Raw genomic sequence first — 25,675 nt, 5'->3', positions numbered from 1 at the left:
TTTATTACTCTTCTACCAGTGTATATATGTTTATATCCTTGCATACTTTCTTCCACTGGTATGATCATCTCTGCTTTTTAATGAAACTTAGCCCTTTGCTACTTTGTTTCCATGGCCGCAACTGAAGGGGATTGTGAAAGGGAAGTGGAAAATTAGGAATATCTACTTAGAAGGTAAATGTAAAAATATGGCATGGGGCAAGTTTTAGATCATAAATTAAAGGTGGTTTCTTTATTTCTCCATATTTATGAAGTGGCTTTAAACGAAAATTGTCTCCTGAAGGAGCCTTTTTCATGAGGCATTGTATTTCTTGCATTATACTTGGGGACAGAGAAGGAACTTTAAATCTTTCTATATATCAGGTAATTTTTAAGAGAGACTTCTCTACCGGCATACATCCAGATAGTTATAAGAGAGGAAGTAGGAGACGACCGAAAGAACTACTTGTGGTTTATGGGCTTTCTTTTTTTTTAACTATGATGTTATTTTTTACAGGACCTTAATTCCCATTTTACATCAGAAAGCAAAGAGAGGTACTCCACACCAAGCAAAACAAGCTGTTCACTGTATACATGCCATATTCACAAATAAAGAAGTCCAGCTTGCACAGATTTTTGAGGTATATAAAATTATATAGGATGTGTTTATATTGGTTTTTATTTTTTGCACTGTGGTTTTATGAAGATAGAGCTAGATTTTTTTAGCTATGTAGTCACACCCTAGAATATAAATTCCATGAGAGTAGGGACTCTTTATTGTATTCAGCACTATATTCCTGGCCTTTAGATCAGATTATACGTTCAAATACTACATATGAAAAGATGTTTTGTGTGTTTCTGTTAGAACATTTTACTTAAAATTTTAGGTTTATTGGCTCAGTCGTCTATTTATCTTCAGAAAGTTTTAGTAGATGACTTTGAAGCACTCAGTTTAACGTACCTAACAATCATACTTGAAAATTAGTCCTGTTTGCCTTTCCTTATGTATGTTGCTTGGTCTGATTCCACTACTAGGAAGGTATTCCTATTATCATAAATTGAATACACTATGAACAGAACCCCGTGAACTCTTATTTTTTATGGTCTGCAGTCATTTAGAATGATATCCACCAACAGGATAAGATATCCACCAACATAACAAACCTTTTGTTGTAGATGGCTTGAAAGTAATGCTGATTTGATGATGCAGAAATGTTCTTGTTTTTACTTCTACCTTTTATGTGGGTCTTATTTTTTTCTTTTATCTGCATTCTTTCAAACTTGTTAAATTTCAGTAGGTGAAATAAAAATTGAGTGTCTAATATGGCTGAAGTTAACTTTTTATCATATCGTTAGAACAGATTTGTTTGGGCATGATAAATTCAGGAGGACTTAGGAACATTTAGTGTTTCCATAGAATGTCTAGATATTTATAAAACAAACTGGTAATTTTGACTGTTTTATCTTTATAGCCACTCAGTAGGAGTCTGAATGCTGATGTACCAGAACAACTTATAACTCCATTAGTTTCATTGGGCCACATTTCTATGTTAGCACCAGATCAATTTGCTTCCCCAATGAAATCTGTAGTAGCAAATTTTATTGTGAAGGATCTGCTAATGAATGACAGGGTAAGTTTCTCATTTAATTAAATTTAGAATCATGAGATTGAGTATTTACATCTTTATTGCAGAAACAACATTTCTGCTTCTCTCTCTATATAATTCTCTTTTCCTTTTAAATTATTGTCTCTTTGCCTCCTTATTTACTTAAATTTCCACAAGGCGTCCTGATTTCAGTTTAGCTATTATTAGAGCTTAATATTTAAGAAAGAAAAAACGAGAACATGAGATGGGTGAATCATGAAGTGAAAAATATAAGTCACATGCTGTTATCCTAACATTTGAAGGACAGTTTACTGGAGTGCTACAATTTTGTTTTATCAAACATTGTTAAAAATATAAGTGGAATTGTATTTGACTAGCATTTTGAAATATAATTACATTGCACTTTCGGCACTAGATTTACATATTCTATTTTAGTTATTGAATTGCCTGTGTGTGTGTGCACATGCTGATTTATTAGCTCTGGGTTGGAGCCCAGGAATGTATAGCTTGAAAAGGCTCCCCAAGTGATTTCTGAAACACACCTCTGATTAAGAATCACTCCTTTACCAAATGGGTCTAAATTAAAGAGTTATTGAATGAATAACTTCTTATGAATGTGAATATGAATATGAATCTTATGAATGAATAAGTCTTACCTGCTGGCTCATTGTGGATAACTTTCAATGCAGTGCTAACTTATCCAACTTAACCTAATCCTTCTATGTGGTCCAATAGTTGTTGAGCCCTCAATATCTGAACTTAAAAAGAAGGACACTTGCCAGTGCACTCCTTGCTCTTTTCCCTTGCCTTGTTTGGCTCTAATAGACAAGGATGGAAGGACGTGGCCAAAATCTCATTTCCTACTCGTCGCATTCATGCTGTTCTTTGCACTATTGTGTGGCTGGCAACAAATGTAAAATTTAAGACACCTCTTAAATGATGACTTGATTGTTGATAGATCCTATTTTAATATGGTTCTTTGTGTGTGTGTGGTAAAGTATATACAATATACACTTTGCCATTTTTACTATTTTTAAGTGTACAATCCACTTACATTATATACACCCACAGTTCTTGTTGTTTTTCTTGTTGGGTGTTTTTTTGTTTTTGTTTTTTTAAAAAACAAACAGAAGTTTAATAATATGTATACCTCCTATATATATGGGAGATATCCAGCAAAGCTGAGTAATTTTCCAAAATAGCCCAAGCTACCATCTAAAATATGTACCCACATTGTTGTGTAACCATCACCACTATCTATTTCCAGAACTTTATCATCTCAGACTGAAACTCTGTATCCATTAACCAGTAACCCCCCACACACCCCCGGTAACCTCTGTTCTACTTCCTGGCTCTACAATCTGCCTGTACTAGATACTTCTTATCATACAATATTTGTCCTTTTGTGTCTGGCTTGTTTCACTTAGCATAATGGTTTCAGGGTTCATCTGTGTTATAATATGTATCAGAACTTCATTCTTTTTATGCCAAAGTAATATTCCATTGTGTGTGTAGCCTACATTTTGTTTATTCATCTATTGATAGACACTTGGGTTTTTTCCACCTTTTGACTATTGTGAATAATGCTTATATGAACTTTACAAATGTTTTGGGTATATACCTAGGAGTGGAATTGCTGGGTCACATGGTCATTTATGATGAACTTTTTGAAGGACCGCCAAAGTTTTCACAGTGACTGTACCATGCCCACCAGCAATGCACAAGTCTTCCAATTTCTCCACATTTTTATCAACACTTATTCTTTTCTGTACTTTTGATAGTTCCCATTGTAGTAAGTACGAAGTAGTATCTTGTTGTGGTTTTGATTTGTGTTTCCCTAATGACTAATGATATTGAGAATTTTTTTCATGTGCTTATTGGCCATTTGTATATCTTCTTTGGATATTCAAAGTCCTTTGCCCACTTTTAATTGGGTTGTTTGTCTTCGTTGTTGTTGACTTGTAAGAATTCTTTATATATTCTGAATATTAAACCCTTGTCAGATGTTTGCCAAATCCAAGATCATGAAGATTTTCCTCTATATCTTCTTCCAAGAGTTTTATAATTTTAGCTCTTAAATTAAGATCTTTGATCCATTTTGAGTTAATTTTTGTATATGATATAAGGTAATGGTCCAGCTTCATTCTTTTGAAGAAAGAATAGTCTTGGGCCAGCCCGGTGGCTTAGCGGTTAGGTGCGCGCACTCCGCTGCTGGCGGCCTGGGTTCGGATCCCGGGCGCGCACCGACGCAGTGCTTCTCCGGCCATGCTGAGGCCGCGTCCCACATACAGCGACTAGAAGGATGTGCAGCTATGACATACAACTATCTACTGGGGCTTTGGGGGAAAATAAATAAATAAATAAAATTATTTAAAAAAAAAAAAAAAAGAAAGAATAGTCTTTCATTTATTGAAGAGACTATTCTTTCCCCAGTAATTGGTTTTAGCACCCTTGTTATGTGAACATTTTCTGGGTTCTCTATTTCATTCCTTTTGTCTATGTGTCTATACTTATGTCAGTACCAACCATACTGTCATGATTACTGTAGATTTGTAGTATGTTTTGAAATCAGGAAATTTGAGCCTCCAACTTTGTTCTTCTTTTCCAAGCTCTGCTTGGTGACTGTGCTATAGGCTTCTTAGAGCACTGCATTGTTCAGCATGAAAAGCTTAATGAGTGCAACTTTAAAATTCTTTCTAAGTTAAATTTATTCAATTGTCTATAGTCAACAGGTGAGAAGAATGGAAAATTATGGTCTCCAGATGAAGAGGTTTCCCCTGAAGTATTAGCAAAGGTAATTTTATGTAGGTCTTGATAACTTTTATGTTGAAATAATGAACGTTCATAGATATCCTTTTTTTTTAACCTAACAGTTAATAAGCATTTTTTAATGAGGTGCTTTATTTTTAAATCAAAAGTTGTGCGTTTATCAAAGAAATTGTAGTTGTCAATGAGTTATTTATATATAGATACATGTCAGCATCTTCTGTAGACCTTCCTGCCTGCTAAAACAATTTCAATGAGGCTGTTTTACACAGAGATTTTTTTGTAGAATGTTGATGCTAAGAAGCATCTCACGTCTAGCCTCACTACCACTGTCTACAAGCATGTGAATATCAACTTGGCAAAAACAGATGGCTGTCATCAAATTGGTAACTTTTGATAAATGTAAATTGTACCTCAATAAAGCTAATTTTCAAAGTGGTAGTCTTCGGATTTAAAACAAGACTTCTTCATTATCATCTTTCTTGATAATCTGTTTCACCTTGTCTAGCTTCATAGTCGTCATATATTCCATCAATTCCTTTTTCCAGGTTGTCAATAAATATAGTAAATAATACCTAAATCCTTTAGCTAGTTCTTTCACGTATGTTGGTAATCATGTTTTGAGTATAAGTCTCTAAGTAACTATGACCACAAATAATTATGGAATCTCCTAGTTTTGTGTTTTGTTTTTTTTTTTTTTTATCAGAATGTCAAGTGAGACTGAATCAAATTTGATTATTCTCTAAAAATAGTTTTTCAGGGGGCCAGCCCAGTGGCATAGCACTTAAGCTCTCCTGCTCTGCTTCGACGGCCCGGGGTTCACAGGTTTGGATCCTGGGCTTGGACCGATGCACCACTTGTCAAGCCATGCTGTGGCGGCGTCCCATGTAAAGTAGAGGATGATGGGCACGGATGTTAGCCCAGGGCCAATCTTCCTCAGCAAAAAGGGGAGGATTGGCATCGGATGTTAGCTCAGGGCTAATCTTCCTCACCAAAAAAAAAAAATAGTTTTTCAGTACCAGAAAAAATATCTGAATAGTTCTTTTTACTCACTATAATATCGGTATTGTTTAAATAGTTGTTTTCAAACAACTTGAAAATCTTGAGCGAATGTCCAAATATGAAAAGTCTGAGTCCAGGAGCCAGGCCTAAGGCAAGTTGTCCATTATAGTAGTGTGTCTCAGTTGCCTTATCTGTTGGAAATAAGAATACTCTCTCATAGAGTTGTTTGGGAGATTAAATAAATTAATACATGTACAGCTCTGGGAAAAATGCCTGGTACAGATTAAACAGAATAGATATTAGTTCTTATCGTTATTATTCTTCAGACTTGTTTAATAAAACATGTCTGCCAGCAATTAAGCCATCTCACTAATCTAATTAAAATAAATTAATCTTCCCCTCAATTGGAATTTTAAGTTGCTTTCTTTTTTTAGCATGTTAATATTTTATAGGTACAGGCAATTAAACTTCTGGTAAGGTGGCTGTTGGGTATGAAAAACAACCAGTCTAAATCTGCCAACTCAACTCTTCGGTTATTATCAGCGATGTTGGTTAGTGAGGGTGACCTGACAGAACAAAAGAGGATCAGGTGAGATTTTTCTTCCTTTCTAATTTTTTTAGCTCAAAATGTTGGTTGAGCTTATGTAGGACTGACTTACCTAATTAATATTGAATGTTGTAATTACACCATGTGCTTTGGTATCAAATCTTATGTACTTACTTTGGGGTTTATATCTCAATAATGATGGTATATTTTCCTTTACTCCTAAAGACTGAACTTTTTCCAGAAAATTTTTAGTCATAATCACTGTAGTAATGTTATAGTTAGCGTCAACATTTGGTTCAGTTAAGTAACTATTTGTTGAATTACTACTCTTTGCAAAACACTGTGAAAAGCATTGCAGCAAAAACATAAGATTTGGTTCCTGCCTTCAGGGAACTACCCTGTAATATGGTGATTGAACAAGTGGAGTGACTTGGTACCGTGAAAGGAATAAAAATATCAGTGGAAGTTCAAAGAAGAGTCACAGCCTCCTGGTGGTTTGCAGAAAATGATACAAGGTTCTGCAAATGCAAAAAAAATTTGTTTCCATTTCTACACATTTTCACTCTTCAAATCTGTGATATCACTGTCTCTTCTTTCTGTTCCTTTTAAGATGAAAATCAAAGCCAAATTTTCCATGATCCTTATTTCTTTCAAATCTTGATTTACTAGAGTCCAGGAACACTAACAGAAATAACTAAAGAATTCTACTTGTGATGCATTCCTACTTTAAAGTTTGTGTTAGTGGACAGATTTAATTATTCATTTATGCATTCGGTATTTATTGAACACTGTCATACTGCTGTGCTTTTTAAAGGTACAAAAATCTCTCCTTCCAAGGAGTATGAATACTGTGGAGATAGATAGGAAATAGGATAGTGGAAGAGATAGGAAATGAGCAGTTACAGTAGAGATGCCAAATGCTTTGATAAACTGAAGAAAACCATGAAAAATTTTTATCATAGAATAAGCTGAGGGTAGCTTCGTATGAACAGATTGAAAACGAGAACTGAGTTAGGGATAATGGGAAGTTTTAAGTTGGGGGAAACTGTACAGTGTATGGCAAAGGCTTAATAATATTGAGTTCTTACAAATCAATGATAAATAGGACCCCCTATAGAGGTGAAGACTACATGTTATCAGTTTACCTTTAAAAAAATGTTTAACATCATTAAATAAAATAAGTACAATTTAAACTTACGTGACACCTCTTGCCTATCAAATCAGCAATAAAACCTTTTAAAGCAATCATTGCTCCCATGGGATCAGAGAAATGGGTTCTCTCATTACTCCTTGAGTATAAATTGGCACAGTCTTGGCAGAACAGTTTGGCATTTTGGGTCTAGATCCTTAAAAATGTTATTCTTGGGGCCGGCAGTGGCATGGTGGTTGAGTTTGCGCACTCTGCTTCGGTGGCCCAGGGTTTGCAGGTTTGGATCCCAGACGTGGACTGCACACCACTCATCAAGCCTTGCTGTAGCAGTGTTCCACATACAAAATAGAGGAAAATTGGCACAGATGTTAGCTCAGGGACAGTCTTCCTCAGGAAAAAAAGAGGAAGATAGGCGACAGATGTTAGCTCGGGGCCAATCTTCCTCAGCAAAAAAAGAAAAGTTATTCTTTAACTCTTTATTTTTACAGTAATGAAGTAATAAAAGAATCGTACAAAAATATACACAAACATGTTCTTTGCAGCATTTTTTTATCGTCACAAAAAATAGGGGAATGGTTAACTATGGAACACACACATCATGAAATATTAGGCAGAGCTTAGTTAGATATTCCATATCCCATGGTTTAGTTTGGGCTCTAGAATCAGAAACTTATACAACTCTACACTCCATTTGCTAGCGGTGTGAACTTGCATAAATCATTTTTCTAAGCCTTAATTTCCTCATCTTATAGAGTGAAAATTAGATGAGATAAAGCCTGTTAAGTGTTTCACACACTGCTTGGCACAGGGTTAAGCACCCAAATAGTAGCTGTTATTTTTTTAATTTCTAAATCATTTGCCTCAGAAGCTATTTGAGGGTCCCTCTGTTACCAGTGCTCACTTTGACAATCCTGTTGTCCAAGAGTGTATGTTTTCTCCTCTTGTATGCTAAGTAATAGTTCCTCGTATTTTCAGGCCAGCTTTCCACATTTCCTAAGTCTTCAAAATATCAAAGCCATGCTATATTCCACATAGAAGTTGAAGTAAGAAGACTGTCTTTTCCCCCTATTCATTGTGACATTTTACCACTCAGGTAGTAAAAGTCCACTGGGTGGGGATGGGAGTGCCTGGACCTCCTAGATTCCCTTTGAAAACTTCATGCTGCCAAAGGAAGTCTGCCCCAGAGACTAGTACCTGAGATAGACACTGGCTCTCATCTCTGTATCCTTTCCTTTTACATATTTGTCTGATACCTCCTCTTTTCTGTTACAAATCAACTCCTAATTGCTAGCCCCTCCATTTCATCAGACATGTGCATAGGCTTAAGCTAGATTTCTGTTAATGTGTGTATATATATATGTATATGTATTTAAAAATTGTAAGAAATAGATTTAAAATGATAGGTGATTTTTTATTTTTCAGGTTTTTCTTAAATCAAGTTTGCTACAGTGAATATATATTTATTTTAAAATGAGGAATATAGTTCCCAGTGTATGGTTCTTCCTTGTGTTGCGGTTAGTGTGGTTTTGATCGTAAGCAGAGTTGCTTGGCTGTGGTAGAGGATCTAAGCTAGAAGATAACTGAAAATGAAGGCAGATAAATTTATTATCAGATTGTCACAATGATTTGAATTTTTTCCCCCTATTTTGAGTTCAGGGACTCAAAGTAGCTTTCCCATATTTGTACGTTATGTCATTTTAAGCATAAATTATGCTAAAGACCTTAACACTCAAAAGGGATCAAAGCATTTTTTTGAATGATAATGGTTATAGGAAATGTTCATTTCTTTTTTGTTTGTTTATAGTAAATCTGATATGTCTCGCTTGCGATTAGCTGCTGGTAGTGCCATAATGAAGCTTGCTCAGGAACCTTGTTACCATGAAATTATAACCCCAGAACAGTTTCAGCTCTGTGCACTTGTTATTAATGTAAGTAACAATTTTATTTTTGTCACTTACTTGACATTCAAGTACCTTCAATTTCTTTGGATACAGATCCATTTGCTGCATGGATGTGTGCACAAAAAAGATTGCTATTATTACTATTCTAACTAAATATCTCCCAAATATTGTTACTTATTCTTCCAGTATAATTATCATTTTTTTAAAATGAAGACATTAAAAATATGTAAACTGCTCTTTTGTAGATGTTTGCCAATTTTTATTTAAGTATTTTTGTTTTTGTGCTGCTGTAGGATGAGTGCTACCAAGTAAGGCAGATATTTGCTCAGAAGCTGCATAAGGCCCTTGTGAAGTTACTGCTCCCATTGGAGTATATGGCGATCTTTGCCTTGTGTGCCAAAGATCCTGTGAAGGAAAGAAGAGCACATGCACGACAGTGTTTACTAAAAAATATCAGTATACGCAGGGAGTACATTAAACAGAACCCCATGGCTACTGGTAAGTAACTTTGAAAGTTCCCAGTGTGCAAATATATCTTGTCAGTGTGTCAATTTGTGTGTGGTGGGGGTAGGGTATTTCATATATTTCTATTGTAGTTTATAAGAACACTGGAATTTTTATAGAATGCTGTCATTGTAGTTATGATGTACTTAAAATCTAAAATCCTGGTTTCTGAGTCCTATTTATAATTCATAAAACTGTTTAGGGGAACTGCATTTTTCTTGTGGGATCAGCAGTGTGGCTTGATTTGAACACATTGTTCAGATGTCGGAGAGTAAAGAATTATTTTCCTAGCTTTGCCAGGGACCCACTGTGTAATCTTAAATTATCCTTTTGGCTTGAATAGCCTTCAGAATTGACATAAAAGTATTTCAGTATCATCTAGACATCATGTTGCCTCTATAAATAACTGATAAAAAATGGAAACTGAAGAGGTTAGAACACAAAACTAGAGAGGAATTTTATAAAAGCTTTTATTGCTGTTGTTAATAATAATGTTTTCATTTTAGAGAAATTATTATCACTGTTGCCTGAATATGTAGTTCCATATATGATTCACCTACTAGCCCATGATCCAGATTTTACAAGATCACAAGATGTTGATCAGCTTCGTGATATTAAAGAGTAAGTCATGTTGATTTTCGGGAATTCTAAAAATTATTTTTACTATTTTAAAAAATGCTAAATTTTTTCCTTTTACTATTCCCCATTAGAATAAAAACCTTTTTATGGTTTTGTTCGTTTATTATAAATTGTAAATTTCATCTTACAAAATTATTCCCATCTAAGAAGTTCTTTTTGGTTGTTTTGTTTGTTTCCTATTTGTTTGCATTTAGCTGTCTGAGTCTTTGAACTTTGGTTTGGTTATTTTAGTTTTTCTATTATGTTATTTTTACTGTTTGTATTAAGATGAGCTTCAGTTACTTCAATTTGATAATTTAGAAAACCATGTAGTAAAAATTTCTCTCCTTAAAACTAAACTGTACTTTCAACCTCAAAAGATAATGCCTTAAAAATATGCGTGCATGCATACATGAAATATTCTGTGGCAGGCCTATGGTAATACGAAATGAGATTTGTTATACCAGTCAGAGAGATTTTTCTCTAGTGAAAAGACAAGCAAGTCGACAGTTACAAAACACTTATTTAAGAAGTGTTGTTTATGTAAAATAGAACTTTGTATTTGATACAGGGTGAAAGAGTGAGAGGCGACCTGTGATGGTCTACAAATGACCTCCAAGAAACCTTAAAGCAATATTTGTTTTCTTTGCCATTGCTATGCTTTTGCTTTGCACTCTTAAATTGGTACCTTCAGTTTGTGTTTAAAGTATTATAATTTTTCTATGTGGGACATTAAGCCTTATTCCTAATCTTATTTAAGGTTGTAATCAACATTTGTCTCTGCCTCCTATAGTTTTGGTCACTCAAATTGTGTCAAAATCTTAACAATTGGAAGAGATGTTATATCTTGTTCAACATTACTGTTAAGCATCAGACTATGAGCTTCTAACATTTTGAAGGCTTGTCATTCCATTGTTGTTGCTTCCAACACATGATCCCAGTGATATTGTCTTTATAGTTTAAATGCTTGAAAATAAGTCTACATAAAAAAAATTTTGTTTACAGTTTTAATTGATACATATTTTAAGAAGCCACATAATTAGGTTTCAGGAGACATAGGTTCTAATCCCAGCTATGTGACTAAAAACTTTACTTCTCTGGGCTTCAGTTGCCTTATTGGTAAAATGCAGGATATGAAGTAGATAATTCCTAAAATGTCTTCCAAATCTAATTCTTGTTTATTTTGTAAATGTTTATATTTCTATTCTGTTTGAAAATTCTTTTTCTTGCTTTAGAAATAACTTTTATTTTGGGATTTCCCAGAAAGCACTTTCATAAAATGAAAAAGTGATATATGTATTTGCCTAGAACACAAGATCTATGTTAGAGGACCTTATATATTTTGGATATTAACCTCTTATCTGATATATAGTTTGCATTTCTCCCATTCCGTAGGTCGCTGTTTCGTTTTGTTGATCGTTTCTTTTGCTGTACAGAAGCATTTATTGATTTTTGCTTTTGTTTTTTGTGCTTTTGGAGTCATGTCCAAAACAATCATTGCGAAGACCAATATTGATAAGTTTCTTCCCTATATTTTCTTCTAGGAGCTTTATGGTATCAGGTCTTATGTTTAAGTCTTTGAGCCATTTTGAGTTAATTTTTGTGAGTGGTGTGATAACAGGAGTCCAATTTCATTGTTCTGCATGTGTTTCTTCAGTTTTCCCAGCACCATTTGTTGAAGAGACTATCCTTCCTCCACTGGGTGTTCTTGGCTCAAATATTAGTTGACTATAAATGCCAGGATTTAATTCTGGGCTCTCTGTTCTGTTCCATTGGTCTATGTGCCTGTTTTTATGCCAGGACCATACTGTTTTTATTACTATGGATTTGTAGTATAGTTTGAAATCAGAAAGTGTGATGCCTTCAGCTTTGTTCTTTTTTCTCAGGAATGCTTTGGCTATTTGCTGTCTTTTGTGGATCCACACAAATTTTAGGATTGTTTCTTCTATTTCTGTGAAAGATGTCTGTGGTATTTTGATGGGGATTGCATAGAATCTGTAGGTGACTTTGGGTATTCCTAAATATTTTATTGTTTTTCATGCTCTTGTGAATGGGATAGTTTTCTTTATTTTTTTCCCTGATGCCTCATCATTTGTGTAAAGGAATACCACTGACTTCTATAAGTTGATTTTGTAAGCAGCCACTTTATTGATTGATTTATTTTATTGGTTAATTTCAACAGTCTTTTGTTTGACTCTTGGCGATTTTCTATATATAAGATCATATTGTCAGCAAATAGCAACAACTTTACTTCTTCCCAAATTGGATGTCTTTTATTTCTTTATCTTGCCTAACTGCTGTAGCTAGGACTTCCAGTACTATGTTGAATAGGATTGGTGAGAGTGGGCAACCTTGTCGTTACCTGATCTCAAAGGAAACCCTTTCAATCTTTCTCCATTGATTATAATGTTAGCAGTGGGTTTATCGCATATGGCCTTTATTATGTTGAGATATGTTCCTTCTGTACCCAATATGTTAAGGGTTTTTATCATGAAAGGATGTCGTATTTTCTCAAATGCTTTTTTTATGTCTATTGAGATGATCGTGTGATTTTTATCTTTCATTTTATTGATGTGATGAATTATATTAATTGATTTGCATATGTTGAACCCATCCTTACATCCCAGGGATAAATCTCACTTGGTCATGGTGTATAATCCTTTTAATGTGTTCTTGAATTCAGTTTGCTAATATTTTGTTCAGAATTTTTGCATCTGTATTCATCAGGGATATTGATCTATAGTTTTCTTTATGCTTATCTGATTTTTCAGTATCAAGGTAATGCTGGCTTCATAGAATGAGTTTGGAAGTGTTCTCTCTTCCTCAATGTTCTGGAAGAGTTTGAGGAGGATTGTTATTTATTCTTTTTTTACTATTTGGTAGAATTCACCTGTGAAGCCATCTGGCCCTGGAGTTTTCTTTGTTGTGAGTTTTTTAATTACTGACTCAATCTCTTGACTTGTTATTGGTCCATTCAGATTTTCTATTTCTTCCTGATTCAGTCTTGGTAGGTTATATGTTTCTAGAAATGTATCCATCTCTATTAGGTTATGTAATTTGTTGGCATATAATTGTCTATAGTAGTCTCATAATTCTCTGTATTTCTGTAGTGTTGGTTATAATGTCTTCTCTTTCATTTCTAATTTTGTCTTCTCTTTTTTTTTCTTAGTTTAGCTAAAAGTTTGTCAATTTTGTTTATCTTTTCAAAGAGCTAGCTTTTAGCTTCATTGATCCTTTCTGTTGTTTTTCTAGTCTCTATTTCATCTGTTTTCACTCTGGTTTTTATTACTTGCTTCCTTCTGTTAAATTTGGGCTTAATTTGTTCCTCTTTTTCTAGTTCCTTCAGGTATAAAGTTAGGTGGTTTATTTGAGCTCTTTCTAATTTCTTAATATATGTTTTTATTGCTATAAATTTTCCTCTCACAACTGCTTTTGCTGCATCCCACAAAATTTGGTATGTTGTATTTTCATTTTCATTTGTTGAGAGATAATTTATTTCCCTTTTGATTTCTTCTTTGACTCCTTTGTTGTTTAGAAGTGTGTTGTTGAGTTTCCACATATTTAAAGATCTACTCACTTTCCTCTTATTGTTGATTTCTAATTTTATGCCACTATGGTCAGAGAAGATAGTTGGTATGATTTCAGTCTTCTTTAAATTTGCTAAGATTAGTTTTGTGGCCTATCATATGATCTATCCTGGAAAATGTTCCATGTACACTTGAGAAAAATGTGTATTTTATTGCTGTTGGATGGAATATTCTGTTAAGTCCATTCGTTCTAAAGTGTAGTTTAAATCCAATGTTTCCTTGTTTATTTCCTGTTTGGACAATCTATCTGTTGCTGATAGTGGAGTATTGAAGTTTCCTACTATTATTGCATTGTTATCTATTTGTCCCTTAAGATCTCTTAGTATTTGCTTAATACATTTCAGTGCTTGGATGTGGGAGCTTGTATGTTTATGATTGTTATAACTTCTTGATATATTGACTCCTTTATCATTATATAATGACCTTCTTTGTCTCTTGTTACCATTTTGGTTTGAAATCTAATTTGTTTAAGTATGTCTGCATCTGCTTTCTTTTGTTTACCATTTGCTTAGAGTATCAACTTCCACCCCTTCACTTTGAGCCAGTATTTGTCTTTGGAGTGCAAATAAGTCTCCTGAAGGCAGCATATAATTGGGTGTCTCATGCTATTTTCTTTTTTTTTTTTTTTTTTTTTTTAAAGATTTTATTTATTCATTTTTTTCCCCCCAAAGCCCCAGCAGATAGCTGTATGTCATAGGTTCACATCCTTCTAGTTGCTGTACGTGGGACTCGGCCTAGGGTTGGACGGAGAAGTTGTGCCTCGGGGCACGCCCGGGATCCGAACCCGGGCCGCCAGCATCACAGTGCATGCACTTAACCGCTAAGCCACGGAGCCGGCCCCTATTTTCTAATTTATCTTGTGATTTCTCCTTGGACCCATTGGTTGTTTTGGAATCTTTGGTTTAACTTCCCCATATTTGTGAGCTTTCCAGCTTTCCTTCCATTACTGATTTCTGGTTTCATGCCATTGTGGTCAGAAAAGATACTTTGTATAATTTTAGTCTTTTAAAATGTATTAAGACGTGTTTTGTGGCCTAATATATAGTCTATCCTGGAGAATAGTCCATGTGCACTTGAGAAAAATGTGTACTTTGGTATTGTTGGTTGGACTGTTCTGTATGTCTCACAGGTCTGATTGGTTTATAGTGTTGTTTAAGTGCTCTATTCTTTGTTTCTTTCTCTTTTTTAATTTTATTTAAACTAAAATAGAAATAAAAAACAGTTCACCTGTTTATCCCATCCCCCACCCCCTGCCTCTTGCCACCCGCCAGTCTGTTCTCTGTATCTACGAACTTGAGGGTTTTTAATTTTTTTTGCTGAGAAACATTCGCCCTGAGCTAACATCCGTTGCTAATTTTCCTCTCTTTTTTGTTGAGGAAGATTGGCCCTGGGCTGACATCCATGCCCATCTTCCTCTACTTTGTATGGGACATCACCACAGCATGGCTTGATAAGCGGTGCATCAGTCCATGCCCAGGGTCCAAACCCACGAACCCCGGGCCACCAAAGCGAAGCTTGTGAACTTAACCACTACACCACTGGGCCAGCCCCACCAGTCTTCCTCTTTTTGCTTGAGGAGGACTATCCCTGAGCTAACATCTGTTGCTGGTCTCCCTCTACTTTGTATGTGGGTCACCACCACAGCATGGCTGCTAACGAATGTTGTAGGCCCATACCCTGAACCCAGGCCGCCAATGTGGAGCACACCAAACTTAACCACTAGGCCACAGGGCCAGCCCTGAGCTTGGGCTTTTTTGTTGTTGTTTTGTTTTAAGATTCTACATGTAAGAGAGATCGTACAGTATTTGTCTTTGTCTGTCTTACTTATTTCGCTTAGCATAATGCCCTCGAGGTCCATCCATGTTGCAAATGGCAAGATTTCATTCTTTTCTATGGCCAAATAGTATTCCATTGTATATGTATATATCAATCAATATATATATATCACAATTTATTTCAAATTTCTTTCAAACAATCAATATATATATATCACAATTTCTTTATCCATTCCTGCATCAGTGGGCACTTAAGCTGTTTCTGTATCTTGGCTATTATAAAAAATGCTGCAGTGGACATGGAGGTGCATATATCTTTTTGAATTAGTGTTTCGTTTTCTTTGGATAAGTGCCCAGAAGTGAAATTGCTTAGATCGTATGGTAGTTATGTTTTTAATTTTTTGAGGAACCTCCATACTGTTTTCCATAGTGCTTGCACCAATTTACATTCCCACTAACAGTGCACTAGGGTTCCCCTTTCTCCACATCCTTGCCAGCACTTGTTTTCTCTTGTCTTTTTGATAATAGCCATTCTAACAGGCCTGAGGTCATATCTCCTTGTGGTTTTGATTTGTATTTGCCTGATGATTAATGATGTTGAGCATCTTTTCATGTACCTGTTGGCCATTTATGTCTTCCTTTGAAAAATGTCTATTCAGATCTTCTGCCCATTTTTTAAATTTTATTTATTTATTTTTTCCCCCAAAGCCCCAGTAGATAGTTGTATGTCATAGCTGCACATCCTTCTAGTTGCTGTATGTGGGACACAGCCTCAGCATGGCCAGAGAAGCAATGCGTCGGTGCGCACCCGGGATCCGAACCCGGGCCGCCAGCAGCGGAGCGCATACACTTAACCGCTAAGCCATGGGGCCGGCCCTCTGCCCATTTTTTAATTGGATTGTTTGGTGTTTTGCTGTTGAGCTGTATGAATTTTTTTTATATTCAGGATATTACCCCCTTATATCAGATATGTGATTTGCAATTATTTTCTCCTGTTCAGTCAGTTGCTTTTTCATTTTGTTGATGGTTTCCCTTGCTGTGCAGAAGCTTTTTAGTTTGATGTAGTCCCACTTGTTTATTTTTGCTTTTGTTGTTTTTGCTTTTGGTGTCAGATTCAAAAAACTACCAAGACCTATGTCAAGGAGCTTACTGCCTATGTTTCGTCTAGGAGTTTTATGGTTTCAGGTCGTATGTTCAAGTTTTTAATCCATTTTGAGTTAATTTTTGTGTGTAGTGTATGATAGTGGTCCCATTTCATTGTTTTGCATGTGGCTATCCAATTTCCCCAAAACCATTAATTGAAGAGACTGTCTTTTCTTCATTGTATATTCTTGGCTCCTTTGTCATAAATTAGTTGACCGTATATGCATGGATTTATTTCTGGGCTCTCTGTTCTGTTCCTTTGATCTGTGTGTCTGTTTTTATGCCAATACCATACTGTTTTAATTATTATAGCTTTGTAATATAGTTTGAAATCAGGGTGTGATGCCTCCAGCTTTGTTCTTTCTCAGGATTGCTTTGGCTATTCCATACAAATTTTTGCTCTTTGTGGGTTCTTTGTGATTCCATACAAATTTTAGGTTTGTTTGTTCTATTTCTATGAAAAATACCATTGGAATTTGGAAAATGCATTGGGATTGCATGGAATCTGTTTTGGGTAGTATGAACATTTTAACAATATTAACTCTTGCAATTCATGAGCATGGAATATCTTTCCATTTATTTGTGTCGTCTTCAGTTTCTTTCATAATGTATTGTAGTTTTTGATATACAGGTGTTTTACATCCTTGGTTAAATATATTCCTAGGTATTTTATTCTTTTTGATGCAAGTTTAAATGGGATCGTTTTCTTAGTTTCTCTTTCTGATACTTCATTAGTAGTGTAAAGAAACACAACAGATTTTTGTGTATTGATTTTGTATCCTGCAACTTTACTGAACTCATTTATTAATTCTTACAATTTTTTGATGGAGTCTGAGGTTTTCTATATATAATATAGTGACGTTTTACTTCTTCCTTTACAATTTGGATGCCTTTTATTTCTTGCCTAATTTCTCTGGCTAGGTCTTTGAATACTGTGCTGAGTAAAAGTGGCAAGAGTGGACATCCTTGTCTTGTTCCTGATCTTAGCGGAAAAGCTTTCAGCTTTTCACCTTTGCATATGATGTTAGCTGTGGGCTTGTCATATATGGCCTTTGTTATGTTGAGGTACATTCCCTCTTTACCCACTTTGTTGAGTTTTTATCATAAATGCATGTTGATTTTTGTCAAATGCTTTTTCTGCGTCTATTGAGATGATCATATGATTTTGATCCTTCATTTTGTTAGCATGGTATATCACATTGGCTGACCATTGAACCATCCTTGCATCCTTGGAATAAATTCCACTTGATCATGGTCTTGATCCTTGAATTTGGTTTGCTAAAATTCTATTGAGGGGCCGGCTCCGTGGCTTAGCGGTTAAGTGCGTGCGCTCTGATGCTGGCAGCCCGGGTTCGGATCCCGGGCGCGCCCCAGGGCACCGCTTCTCCGTCCAACGTGAGGCCGAGTCCCACGTGCAGCAACTAGAAGGATGTGAACCTATGACATACAGCTATCTACTGGGGCTTTGGGGGGAAAAAAATGAATAAATAAAATCTTTAAAAAAAAAAAATAATAAAAAAAAAAAAATAAAATAAAGTTCTATTGAGGATTTTTGCATCTATGTTCATCAGAGATATTGGCCTATAATTTTCTTTTTTTGTGGCATCCCTGTCTGGTTTTAGTATCAACTTAAAGTCCTTGTAAAATGTGTTTGGAAGAATTCCCCCCTTTTATTTTTTGAAAGAATTTGAGAAGGATTGGTATTAACTCTTCCTTGAATGTTGGGTAGAATTCACCAGTGAAGCCATCTAGTCCTGGACTTTTTGTTTGTTGGGAGGTTTTTGATTACTGATTTAATCTCTTTGCTAGTCGTTAATTGCCATTCACGTTTTCTATTTCATCATGATTCAGTCTTGGTAGGTTGTATGTTTCTAGGAATTTATCCTTTTCTTCTGTGTTGTCCAATTTGTTAGCATATAATTGTTCATAGTAGTGTCTTATGATCCTTTGTGTTTCTCTGGTATTAGTTGTAACATCCCTACTCTTTCATTTCTGATTTTGTTTATTTGAATCCTCTTTTTCTTGATGATTCTGGCTAAAAGTTTGTCAATTTTGTTGTTCTTTTCAAAGAACCAGCTCTTAGTTTCATTGATGTTTTCTTTTTTTTTTTTTTTTTTTTTAGTCTCTATTTCATTTATTTCTGCTCTAATCTTTATTTTCTTCCTTCTACTAACTTTGGGCCTCATTTGTTCTTCATTTTCTAGTTCCTTGGGGTGTAAAGTTAGGTTGTTTATTTGAGACTTTTCTTGTTTCTTGAGATAGGCATTTATTGCTATGAACTTCTCTCCTAGGACTGCTTTTGCTGCATGCCATAAATTTTGGCATGCTACTTTTCCATTTTTATTTGTCTCAAGGTATTTTTTGATTTCTCTTTTGACCCATTGGTTGTTCAGTAGCATGTTATTTAATCTCCACATATTTGTGAATTTTCTAGTTTTCTTCATATAATTAATTTCCAATTTCATACCATTGTGGTCAAAAAAGATGCCTGATATTTCAGTCCTCTTAAATTTATTAAGACTTGTTTTGTGGCCTAACGTATGATCTGTCTTGGCAAGTGTTCCATGTGCACTTGAGAAGAGTGTGTATTCTGTTGCTTTTGGGTGGAATGTTCTGTAAATATCTCTTAAGTCTATCTGGTCTAACATGTCATTTAAGATCAATGTTTCCTTATTTATTTTCTGTCTTGATGAGCTATCCATTGATGTAAATGGGGTATTAAAGTCCTGTACTATTATTGTATTTGCTATCTCTCCCATCAGATCTGTTAATATTTGCTTTATATATTTAGGTGCTCTTATGTTGGGTGCATAAATATTTACAAACGTTATATCCTCTTGTTGGATTGACCCCTTTATCGTTATGTAATGCCCTTCTTTATCTCTTTATTAAGGTTTTTGTTTTAAAGTCTATTTGTCTGATCTAAGTAAAGCTACTCCAGCTTTCTTTTGGATTCTATTTGCATGGGATATCTTTTCCATGTCTTCACTTTCAGTCTGTGTGTGTCCTTCCATCTACAGTATGTCTCTTATAGGCAGCATATGGATGGATTTTGTTTTTTTATCCATTTAGCCACTCTGTGTCTTTTGATTGGAGAATTTAGTTCATTTACATTTAAAGTAATTACTGATGAGTATGTACTTATTGCCATTTTGTTAATTGTTTTCTGGCTATTTTTGTAGTTCCTCTCTGTTCTTTTCTTCTTCTCTTGCTCTTTTCCTTTGTGGTTTGATGACTTTCTTTAGTGGTATGCTTATATTCCTTTCTCTTTTTCTTGTTTATTTACTATAGATTTTTGCTTTGCGGTTACCATGAGGTTTATGTATAACAACTTATGTCTATAGCAGTCTATTTTAAGTTGGTAACAACTTAAGTTTGATCCCATTCTAAAGCTGAACATTTTTACTTCTTGCCTGCCTCATGTTATGTTTTCAGTGTCACATTTTAAATCTTTTTGTCTTGTGTATTCCTTAACTAAGTATTGTAATCCTAGTTCTTTTTACTGCTTTTGTCTTTTAACCTTCATACTAGCTATATGAATATGTAACTAATCCACTATCTTTACTGTATATTTACTTTTCCAGTGAGATTTATTCTTTCATATGTGTTCTCATTACTAATTAGCACTCTTTCTTTTCAGCTTAAACACATCTCTTCAGTATTTCTTGTAAGGCCACTCTAGTGGTGATAAACTCGATTAGCTTTTGCTTGTCTGGAAAACTCTTCATCGCTACTTCAATTCTGAATGATGACTTTGCCGGGTAGAGTATTCTTGGTTGGAAGTTGTTTTCTTTCAGTACTTTCAGTATATCATGCCACTTCCTTCTAGCTTGCAAAGTTTTGCTGAAAAGTCTGCTGATAGTCTTATAGGCGTTTCCTTGTACATAAAAAGTTGTTTTTCAGGCCGGCCCCGTGGCTTAGCAGTTAAGTGCGCACGCTCCGCTGCTGGCGACCCGGGTTCGGATCCTGGGCGCGCACGGACGCTCCGCTTCTCAGGCCATGCTGGGGCCGCGTCCCACATACAGCAACTAGAAGGATGTACAGCTATGAAATACAACTATCTACTGGAGCTTTGGGGGCGGGGGGGAGTTGTTTTTCTCTTGCTGCTTTTAGTGTTCTCTCCTTGTCTTTAACTTTTGACATTTTAATTATAATATGTCTTGGTGTGGGTCTCTTTGGGTTCATCTTATTTGGAACTCTCTGGGCTTCCGGGATCTGGATGTCTGTTTCCTTCCTGAAGTTAGGGAAGTTTTCAGCCACTATTTCTGCAAATAAGATTTCTACCTATTTCTCTCTCTCGTCTCCTTCTGGGAGCCCTATAATGCAAGTTTTAGTCCATTTGATGTTGTGCCATAAGTCCCTCTAGCTATCCTCACTTTTGAAGTTCTTTGTTCATTCTTCTCCCCAGTTCGGTGAGCATCTTTATGACCATTACTTTTGAACTTGATTTTATCAGATAAATTACTTATCTCCATTAAAGTTTCTTGTTCTTTCATTTGGAACATATTTCTTTGTTTCTTTATTTTGCTTGACTCTCTGTGTTGGTTTCTATATGGTAAATGAAACAACCACCTCTCCTAGTCTTGAAGGAGTGGCCTCATGTAGGAGTTGAATCTTTTCATTCAGCCCTGCCCCACCCAGCTCTCGGCCATCTCTCAAACCTCTGCTTCTCCAAGCAGCCTATTAAACAATCATGTGTCGCTTAACAATGAGGATACATTCTGAGAAATGCATCGTTGGGTGATTTTATCATTTTGCAAACATCATAGAGTATATTTACACAAACCTACTTCGTATAGTCTGCTACACACCTAGGCTATATGGTACTAGTCTTATGGGATCACCATCATATATACAGTCTTTCATTGACTGAAATGTCATTATGTAGCACATGACTATATTTTTAATAGTTCTCAGTAGTTGAGGATGTGCCAAGACCTGTCACTGTCCCATAGGAGAGGATCTCAGCACCTAGATTCAGGCTGACTTGAAGCCTGACCCTCAGGCATCAGGTTTTTAAAGATTTTATTTATTTTATTTTTTTCCCCCCAAAGCCCCAGTAGATAGTTGTATGTCATAGCTGCACATCCTTCTAGTTGCTGTATGTGGGACTCGGCCTCAGGATGGACGGAGAAGTGGTGCCTCGATGCACACCCGGGATCCGAACCCGGGTCACCAGCATCGCAGCGCGTGCACTTAACCACCAAGCCACAGGGCCGGCCCTAGGCATCAGGTTTTTAAAGTATGCAAATATATACAGTCTTGAGGGGCTACAGGTGTAAGCGCCACTGGCCACAAGAGCCAGCTGATCTGGAGGTGTCACCTGGGCAGCAATTGCAAAAATCAGGGCTCCAGATGACTGTATAAGCTCCTTTCCAGGAGATATTGGCAAGCTGAAGCAAGGCAGATGGAGAGTGAAGATGGCATCCATAATGTGTGTTCCCTGTAAGTGGCTCCATAGGCCACTAAATATGTGCCAAACCTGAAGCCAGCCCCTCAGTCTAAATCTCCAGGACAAGCAGAGTGGCCTCCTTCACAGAAAGACTGGGCGGTGTACCTCCATTTGCTGTCTGTACAGTGTCTTGGGGGTGGTAGCCTGCAAAGAACTGTCCCTCCAATTGCCACAGTCCCATGGGACCCAAGAACGCAGGCACCTCCCACCACCAGAGCCAAGTGATCAAGGAGTGTCCCCTCTGCGTCAGCTGCAAAACTGGGCACCAGACACTTGTAAAGCTCTCCCCCAGGAAATGCTGGCACTCTGGAGCATGGCAGAGAAAGAGTATGAAGATAGCGCCTGCCCTCCAAGGTCTAAGAATTACAAACAGCCCCTAGATAGGCATTTAATTAGAAGCCTGCCTGTCAGGCCATAGTCATGATGATTAGCTAATAGGACTCTTTTACAGAAAGATTGAGCTCCTGGGTCTGTTGCCTCTTGCTGTGCCCTGAGAGTGGTAGCTATTTAAGAACTCTTTCTCCGTTGGTTACAGTCCTGTGCGACGCACAAATGTAAGCCCTACTGGCTGCCAGAGCCAGGCACTGTAGAGGTGTCCCCTGACAGCAGTCACAAAAATCAGGTCTCCAGACATGGATATGAGCTCCTTTCTGGGTGACTCTTATTATTACAGTCCCATATGATCAAAAAGGCAAGTTTCCCTTGCCTCTAGAGCCAGACAACCAAGAGGCATCCCCTAGGAGGCAGCCACAAAAATCAGGGCACCAGGCACCTATAAAGGCTCGCTTCCAGGAGATGCTGGTGCTCTGGAGGCCGGCAAAGGGAGGGCATGAAGATGGTGCCTGCCAGTCCGTGTCCCCAGAGGGTTTTCCGACAGGCTCTAGATGTGTATGTTAAATTAGATGCCTGCTCCTCAGGCCAAGATTTTAATGTAAGCAGTTGAGCCTCCTTCACTTTTAAGTCTGGGCACCATCACCTGTCTCTGAGCTGGGCCCTGGGGTGGGTGGGCCCAAGCACATGAGCCCTTTAAGAGGTGTTTCTCAGATTGCTACTGTCTTGTGGGTCTCAAGACACAAGCCCCATTGGTTTTCAAAATTAGATGTTTTGGGGGCTTGTCTCTCAAGTGCATGTCTTGAAAGTTGGGATGCCCAATGTGGAGTTTGAACCCTTCGCTCCTTAGGGAGAAGCTCTGAGTTTTGAGTTCCCTCCTGGTTGTGAGTTGCCATGCCAGGGGTGGGGTTTATGGCAAGGTTGTGTCCCAGCCCCTTCTACCCGCTTTGATTGATTTTCTTCTCCTTTGCCTGATGTGTAGTTGTCACTCAGCCAGCCTTTAGGTTTTTTAAGAGAAAATTGTTCCATATGTAGCTGAAGACTGAGCATGTCTGTGGGAGGAGATGAGTTCAGGATCTTCCTACATCATTATCTTGAACTGGACCAAGTTCTCTGTTTTCTTACTGATCTTCTGTATGGTTTTTCTATCCATTATTGAAAATAGGGTATTGAAATCTATTATTGTATTACAAATCTACTATCTGTCCCCTCAATTCTGTCAATTTTTGCTTCATAAATTTTGGGGCTCTACTGTTAGGTTTCTATGTGTTTATGATAGTCATATCTTTTTTTTTTTTTTTTTTTAAAGATTTTATTTATTTTATTTTTTCCCCCCAAAGTCCCAGTAGATAGCTGCATGCCACAGCTGCACATCCTTCTAGTTGCTGTACGTGGGACTCGGCCTCAGGATGGACAGAGAAGTGGTGCCTCGATGCGCACCCGGGATCCGAACCCGGGCCACCAGCATTGCAGCGCGCGCACTTAACCACCAAGCCACAGGGCCGGCCCTATGATAGTCATATCTTCTTGCTGGATTGAATCTTTTATCAATATAGCCCTTTTGAGTCTTTTGTAATCTTTTTTTTACTTTAAATCCATTTTGTCTGATCATAAAATAACCACCAGCTCTCTTTTGGTTACTATTTGCATGAAATAGATTTTTTCCAGCCTTTTACTTTCAAAAGCTTTGTGTTTTTATATCTAAGATGGGTAAGTCTCTTGTAGACAGGATCTAGGTGGAACTTTTTTTTTTCCTGTCTTAATCCATTCTGCTTAACTCTGCCTTTTAATTAGGGATTTAATCTATTTTTATTTAAAGTAGTTACTGATAAGGAAGACATTACTTTTGCCATACAGCTATTTGTTTTCTCTGTGTCTTAAATGTATGTTTCTTGTTACGTAATTCCTCCATTACTGCCTCCTTTTTTTGTATTTAGTGATTTTTTGTAGTGAACCTTTTTGATTCACTTCTTTCTGTATATTTTTTAGTTATATTTCTTAGTGATTATAGTTAATATCTTAAACTTGTAACAAACTAGTTTGATGGCAACTTTGTCTCAATAGTATACAAACACTCTGCTTCTATACATCTCTATCCCTCACCCTTTATTTTATTATTACAAATTATATCTTTATACATTGTTTCCATTATATAGATATTGTTTTATGCATTTGCCTTTAAAATCATATATAAAAAGAGTTACAAATCAAAAGTACAATAATGCTGGCTTTTATATTTACTTACGTAATTACCTTTACCAGTGTTCTGTACTTCTTCTTATGTTACTGTCTAGTGTCCTTTCATTTCATCCTGAAGGATTCGATTTAGTATTTCTTGTAAGATAGGTCTACTGACAACAAACTCCATTAACTTAATGCCGATTTCCCCCTTACAGTAGTGTCTTAAAACATTTACATAGAATATAGACAAAGTACACATAGATTATCATCAAATGATCTCTCCCCTGTTGATGAGTAAAGCAGTAAGTCCCATGGCTGCCTCAGAATCATCCTGTGAACTTTTTAAAAACAGGCCTTTCCCTAGATTTGTCAATTTAAGTTCCGCAAGTGATTCTAATGTTCATCCTGATTTGGAATTCACTTTTACTTAAAAATTCAGGTGTCCCCTTCAGGCACTTTATGTATTCATTGAGTGTACAGTAACAAGTAGAAAACAGCAAAAATGGTTTGAGGTGTGACTGCTTAGCTGAATGACTGGTTACTATGCACATCAGCCTCATAGCACATGCAATTCAAAGTTATGTCACAGCAGAATTACATACAAATCCTAGACCTTCTACATAGCGTGCAGATAGTCAAAAAGGCAAGACTGTGCTATCTGCTGGTTTGCTCATCATTGCCAGGCATTACTTCACGTCAAATCCTCTAAATGTTTATTGAATACCTATAGAATGAATGTTTATGTGCCTCATAAGACTGTCAAGACTTTCTTATATTAAGCTATGTTTTCATTTTTAGTATTTTGTGATTTAATTTTCCACTTGAATATTATTAACAGTATATTTCTATTAATCATCACGGTTTTCTCTATTTTATTATATTCAGACAACAGAACTCAATAAGATGTTTAATCCATTAAGCAAAAGCACCTAGATTTAGTCTCTTTAATAGGTGAATATGTTTACCATTTAGGTGCCTATGGTTCATGCTTGAAGTTTTAATGACAAAGAATGAAAACAATAGCCATGCCTTTATGAAGAAGATGGCAGAGAACATCAAGTTAACAAAAGATGCTCAGTCTCCAGATGAATCCAAGACAAATGAAGTAAGATAAGTTAGGCCAGTGGGTATTAA

The 25,675-nt window shown here is 36.3% G+C and overlaps 1 protein-coding gene across 5 annotated transcripts in view; it reads left to right on the top strand.

Annotated features, from left to right (window-relative positions):
* Window positions 1–25,675, top strand: part of PDS5A (PDS5 cohesin associated factor A) — a 161,844-nt gene that overhangs the window by 112,344 nt on the left and 23,825 nt on the right. For all 5 annotated transcript variants that reach the window (XM_087434212.1, XM_087434211.1, XM_014786828.2 and 2 more), the window contains exons 20-27: window positions 496–619; window positions 1,451–1,609; window positions 4,311–4,379; window positions 5,806–5,942; window positions 8,855–8,978; window positions 9,245–9,449; window positions 9,962–10,076; window positions 25,514–25,646. In XM_087434212.1, coding sequence (XP_087290338.1) covers window positions 496–619; window positions 1,451–1,609; window positions 4,311–4,379; window positions 5,806–5,942; window positions 8,855–8,978; window positions 9,245–9,449; window positions 9,962–10,076; window positions 25,514–25,646 — 1,066 coding nt within the window. The remainder of the gene's footprint in view (window positions 1–495; window positions 620–1,450; window positions 1,610–4,310; window positions 4,380–5,805; window positions 5,943–8,854; window positions 8,979–9,244; window positions 9,450–9,961; window positions 10,077–25,513; window positions 25,647–25,675) is intronic.

This window comes from Ceratotherium simum, chromosome 8 (assembly GCF_057802395.1).
Source record: "Ceratotherium simum simum isolate JZ-2026a chromosome 8, ASM5780239v1, whole genome shotgun sequence".
Classification (NCBI taxonomy): domain Eukaryota; kingdom Metazoa; phylum Chordata; class Mammalia; order Perissodactyla; family Rhinocerotidae; genus Ceratotherium; species Ceratotherium simum.
The sequence above is the reverse complement of the archived record's forward strand: the minus strand, read 5'-3'. Positions and strand labels throughout refer to the sequence as shown.